We start from the raw sequence: 6,000 nt of genomic DNA on the forward strand, positions 1-6,000 counted from the left end.
GAGAGCCGGGTCAGACGTCGCTTTAAGCGGCGGCAACCGAGCAGACGACACGGGGGAACCACCCAGGGCTCACCGCCCCGGGCGGCGGCGGCACCCGCCCGAGCCAGCCCTCACCCTCCTCAGCCCCGGGCAGCGGACAAGCCGCGGACTTGGCGGGGAACCACCGCCCGGCCGTTCTCTCCCGGAGGCGCTCGGCCCCCTCGTCTGCCCAGACCCCCCCGCCCGCCCGCCCCGTCCCCAGGAGCGGGAAGTAAAAAAAAAAGAGCGGAGAGACGGGAACCGGCGGCCGTACCAGCAGGAGGGTGTCCGGCCCGCGTCTCTGCTTTCTCTTTAGGAGGCGAAGACATTTTTACCGCGGCAACGGCCCCGCCGCCCGCACCCCAACGCCGACCAACAACGGGCAGCGCCCAGCCTGCCCCGCGCCGCGCCCCGCTCCCGCCCTGTCAACGTGGCCGCCGGGAGGGGCGGAGCCCGCACTGCGCGGAGGCGGCGCCGACAGCCAACGGGGCGGGGCAAGAGGCCCCAGCCCCGCCCCGCCGCGGGAGGGCGGGGCCGCCGGTCCCGGCGGCCCCGCCCTCCCGCGGCGGGGCGGGGCGGGGCGGTGGTGGCGGCTCCGCCGGCGGCTCCGTGGTCTGTGTGCCGGTGCGCTGCCCCCCGACCTCCAGTTCTGTTCCGCCGCTGAGCTGGCGCGTTGGGGGCGTGGGTTTTCATTTCTCGTGATCCCCTCTGCCACGGCCGGGCGCGAAGTCAAGTGTTGCGAAACCGCCGAAGCCTGCCTTTCTCTTTTTTTTTTTTTTTTATTATTCCCTTTAGCTGTGCGATTTCGCCTTACTTGACGTAACAGGGTCCTGCAGCAGAGCGCCTTTAAAATCCCGTTTGGATATCGTATTTTAGAGGGCAATACCACCCTTTTATTTCGTTGCCACGAGAAAACGGCGCGGGCAGTGAACGTGGTTCTGAATTCCGTGCTCGTGCGCTTCAAATAATACTTTTCATGAGTGACTAATCGGCAACTCGACAGCTTTATTTTCTTCTGCCAAACCACGTCTGTGTGAAGCGGTGTGTACAGCGCCCGTGCTTCAGATTTTACCTTTCCCTTTGACATCACAATGTTCGTTCACGCCGGTTTAAGGAGTTTCTCAAACGCTTCAGTTATATTTTCCAAGTGATGTGGAAAGGCATGGAGCGTGATACGTAAATTCATTATATCATCCGCAAAGTGTAAACCATACAGGCTATTCTGGTTTTCTTTTATAATTTGACATAAGGAAAGCAAGTCCCCCAAAAAGATGAGTGTATGACGGTTGGAAGTTGAACCCCCCCAAAGTGCTGTAGTAATACTGCATCCCAGGTATGTTATAGGGAAATTAATGTAGTAATATTTTAGTTATTTGCTATCACTCTTGTTACACTTATATTACCACTGTCAAAACATAAGTGATGGGTAAATATACTGGGGTTTTCTGGCAACAGCCCAAAATATAATCACATCATAGTATCCTTAACAGCCTGCGTGAACAAATGTTATAAAAATTCTGTAACTAAGTTTTTTGCATTTTGCTGCTGGGTAATTTCAATTTCTTACACATACGGCACTTTAGAGTCTCAGATTATATTTTCAGTTCTGTCACCTTCTGTGTAGCCTAACACAAATGACTCCAATTCCCTTTCCAGTCTCTGTCAAAGTCTATTCAGATTATAATTTTTTTCTAGGGCAGAATTACCTCCTAAATGGAGAATTTAATGCTTCTTTTTCTACCGTCCTCTGGATTTGAATTAAAAGATTTTATTTTCATTATTCTTGGTTTTCCCAGGTACATTTGCTTTGGATTTCCCAGTGCTGGTTACCAGTGTCAGTATGAATTTTTGCTGTTGCAGTTTTACTCTAAACCAGCTGTTATAGAATTGAAGTTAAACATAATGTGCTTTATGACATTAAAAACCCCAGAAACTAATTTTTTTCTCTCTAAGAATCAGTAATAATTTCATATTTCAGTGCAACGATTTGGTATGTGGAGGTGCACTGTGAGGAAGAATTATATCAGAGACGTGCTTTGGCTGTTCTTGCGAAAGCTGGCAACATTTCTTAACATTACAAGACTTTGCACATCACCATTGCCACAAGTACTTGTATGAAGGCTTGCTGAGGCTCCACGGTTAAAGTACGACATCGGTCCTAAGTATGCCTTGGAAACCCAGAGCTGAGATGGAGTATTTCCCACAAATGCAGCTGTGCATCAGGTTTGGAAGCTGGGATCCCAAGGCAAACCATTCTGGTGCAGAAGGAGCAAGGACCGGAAGAGGGGAAGAGAGATGGGAACAGGAAAAAGCAAGGTACAGGAGGACTTGGCCTGAGTGGACAAGGAGATGAGGATGAAAAGCTGAGTAGGGGGTGGTGGAGAGGTGACATGAGAATTGCAGAAGCAGAGTGAGTGCCACCATGGGAGGTAAGAAACATGTTTCCTCAAGCAATTAAGTTGGAAGCCAGGACTAGTTGGGTGAGACGAGGATGAGAAGCCCAGGGGGAGGGAGGAAAGACCGAAGGTAGGTCAGGCAGGAGTGAGCACGCCAAGGATCAGGCTTGCGGGAGGGAGCAGGAAGGATCTTCGCTGCTCTCGAGAGCCTGGAGGTTCTCAGACCTCGCTATACTTGTCAGTATATATAATTACTCATTTCCTCAAGTGACAGGGGCCTGTGCAAATGCTAAGCTCTGTGTCTGCAGAAGAATTATATAGGTGTCAGTATGATACCATAGGATAGAATTTAATTTTCAGTTATTTATTCCATTATTGTTTTTAAAATGTTGCAAGAAAAGCAAAAAGAAGACAAAAATCCCAAATTAAAAAAATTAATTAAAATCAGATTTGTAAAATCAAGCACCTAGCTGGTGCTGGTGACCAAGCACCATCAAGCATGAGGAGATGCTGTAAATGTTTCTTTGGCATATCCCTGTTGCGAAACAGAGCAATTGTTTCTGTGGCAGATCTAAAGCAACATGCATTTCTCTGGCTTAGTGGTGGTGCCATAATGTTAGTAGCAATGTCCTTCTTGATTATGCCAATGTACAAGAAATACAGAGGTATTCTTAATTAATGACAAGAATTAAAATGCCAGGAGTTGTCAGTCAGTTTGTCATTTCCAGCAGTCCCACTGTTTGTACCAGCACACAAATGGGAGCAACTGTGGGAAACCTCAGCGGAAAACAGCAGAGTTTTTACAAGAAGTTGGCTGTGGAGTCACTTCCTTTGCCAAATCAACCACGCCTGGTGCTGACACCACTTTCCCAGAGACTGTAGCAAAGACAAGTCTCTGCTGGAAAACCAGTGAATGACAACATCACAAGACAGGGTAATGAGAGGCAGCAGCACTGTGAGGGAAAAGTAAGTCAGTCAGGCTACTTAAAATATTTTTATTTCATGTTTTAATGTGTTTTGAAGACCAGTGGATGTTTTAGAATAAGAGCACTTTTGTGAAAAATTCCACAACACACCTCTTCAATTAATAGGTAAGAACTCATAGTAGGCATCTCAAGTATCTGTGACATTATCCAGCACAACGAAGGAAGAGTAATCTCCAGCTACTACTATTGTTAGCTAAAATAGCAAGCACAGAGAAGCTATGTCTTTTGTGGTGACAATGCAGGCAAAACCCCAGCTCCTGCATTAAAAAACCCCAAACAACCAAAACCAGGAAAAAGCCCTTTACAGATCCTAAAGGCTCAGTTAAAAAAAAAAAAAACAAACCACAAAACCAAAAACAACACACACAAAAAAAACCCAAACCCCAAAAAGAAACCCCCAAAAAACCCCAAACGTGAAGAGATTAGACAGTAAAGTATGCAAAAGCATGCATTAAAAAACTATTTTCAGTGGCAGCTGGCCGTTCACAGCACTTTTGACAGTAATACTAGGTTCTTATTTTTGTGCTTTACAGCCCAAAGTATGTTCAGTAAGCAGTCTATTTTAAAAATAGGCAGTTTGTTGAACTATGATTAGGACACCATTTATGTCTATTTTGAAAATACTCCCTAGTACTTAACAGATGGCTGCAATTTTGGTGCTTTCACTTTGGGCCTGCAGCAAAGCTTTGTGTTCTTTCTGAAAATACTGAAACATAGAAAAGCCATTTCTGTGTTCAAGCTGAGGGAAATTATAATAGTGCAACCTACGGTCACTCGATGCTTAAAAGGCAGCTAAATGTTTTGCTACTCGACTTCTGCTGTCATTTCCAGCACACATATGCACATGCATGCTGTAAATCCTGGGAAGCATGATAAACTGCTCTGAATTTAGCTACAGGGTGGACAGAACTCTCAGTGAACAGGTTTTTGCCAAATACATAGGTAAGAATCAAGTCACTGAAAACTGCCAGCTGATTTTGATAAAGCATCCAAAATAGTTTCTCCTGAAAACAATTACTTGGTTTGAAAATTGGGCTATTTTGTTTAAACATGTTTTAAGATTTTGCAGTTTTTAAAGATTAAAAACCACAGAGAAATGAAATTATTTTTCTCTTCTTTCCCTCCCCCCCCCTCCCCCCCCAGTAGTTAATAAAAATATCAGTTATCCACAAAGTACTGTGACATTTTTATGGTAGCATGATAATTTCTGAAAAATGAAGGATAAACAAACAAAATGCTTTTCTTTGGAATTTGATCCTTCACTTTGACTTTTTGGGTTTGCAGATTCTACCTTGTATATGTTGCTACCCACTACTTAACACAGTGGGTTTATACTCTGATACAGGCACAAGATGGGCAAGTTCCCTGCTTTTCTACTTCCATGGACATATGTAAAGCTTTTGGCAAAAGCTGTTGGTCATTCAAGTTCTGTCCACTGCTATCCATGTTAAGAAAAGGGTGCTGGTTTTAAGACTATGGTTTGCTTGGAAATCTTCAGAGATTGTGTGGGCCACCATCCAAAAAGGTGATTTTGTTATAATGTGCAGATCTGGGAAAACAGTTTTTGTAAGAAAGCAAGCAAACAAATCTGGGGCAAGGGGCTTTAGTAACAATTTTCCACCCTTCCCTTACTGACTGTTGTTGCACTGACTCATTAAAGTCACTTGGGTTGCCAGAGTTTGTTGGTTTCTTGGTATCTTGATGATGTGATTGATTCCATATTGTTACTCTAACTGCACTGTTACTCTGACAAGGAACACAAGTTTATTTGCTTGCTGGATTTACTAATTCAGTTTTCCAGGAAAACCTATATAATTCATTTTTTTCTTTAGAATTAGAGTAAGTTCCCACCGTGGCAAACACAGGAATCTGTTGAGTGTTACAAGTTACTGAATTGAATCATAATGTAAAACTCTCTTTTATCTTAGTGCTATATTAAAGTTCCTTGGAAGCATTCCCACTAAAATGAGTACAACAGGTCCATCATCAGAAAGGTAGAATGATGTTTTCATAAAGAAATCTTGCAACCTTACTTGCAACTCACCACTCTTACATCATATTGTCACAAAGTTCAGACTTCTGAGCTGTTACCAAACACTAAATCAGCACAAAAAACAATTTCTCAGTATGATGGATTACTGCTGAGATGTGAATCAAATTCAGGACGTTTGCAGCAAATTAAGAAGTTGCTCTGTATACCTTTTTCACAAAAGCATTCTGGTTTTCTGTTAATAGTTATCTTAGATGCAATTACTACTTTTTCCATTTGCTTCTCCCCACTGTTGTTTACAATATTATTTTAGCTGTTAAGTTTTAGACATGGTGCATGCTAGAGTGACACAATTTGTAGTAGATTTCTCTTTCAAGAACAGTTACCTGTTGTTACTGGCCATACGACTGAACCAGAAATTTATATTGACTTCACAGGAGAATTCTGCGTTTAAGGAAAACCCAAATGGAAACCACTATCACAATACAGCCTCACATTAAGCTAAAATTTAGTGCTTTTCATTAAAATCTTTATAAATGTCTCTATCACTATGTACTAAAAGGAAAATAAAGCAAAATAAATTGAAAAAAACCCGTGAGTTTCCAGTGAC

At 43.5% G+C, this 6,000-nt stretch overlaps 1 protein-coding gene across 1 annotated transcript in view; it reads right to left on the minus strand.

Annotated features, from left to right (window-relative positions):
• Positions 1-442, minus strand: part of DAP (death associated protein) — a 59,067-nt gene extending 58,625 nt beyond the window's left edge. The window contains exon 1 of the mRNA XM_074899516.1: positions 293-442. Within this exon, the coding sequence (XP_074755617.1) occupies positions 293-347 (55 nt within the window). The 5' untranslated portion in view covers positions 348-442. The remainder of the gene's footprint in view (positions 1-292) is intronic.
• Between the last annotated feature and the right edge of the window lie 5,558 nt (positions 443-6,000).

Source organism: Athene noctua, chromosome 2, assembly GCF_965140245.1.
Source record: "Athene noctua chromosome 2, bAthNoc1.hap1.1, whole genome shotgun sequence".
NCBI lineage: Eukaryota > Metazoa > Chordata > Aves > Strigiformes > Strigidae > Athene > Athene noctua.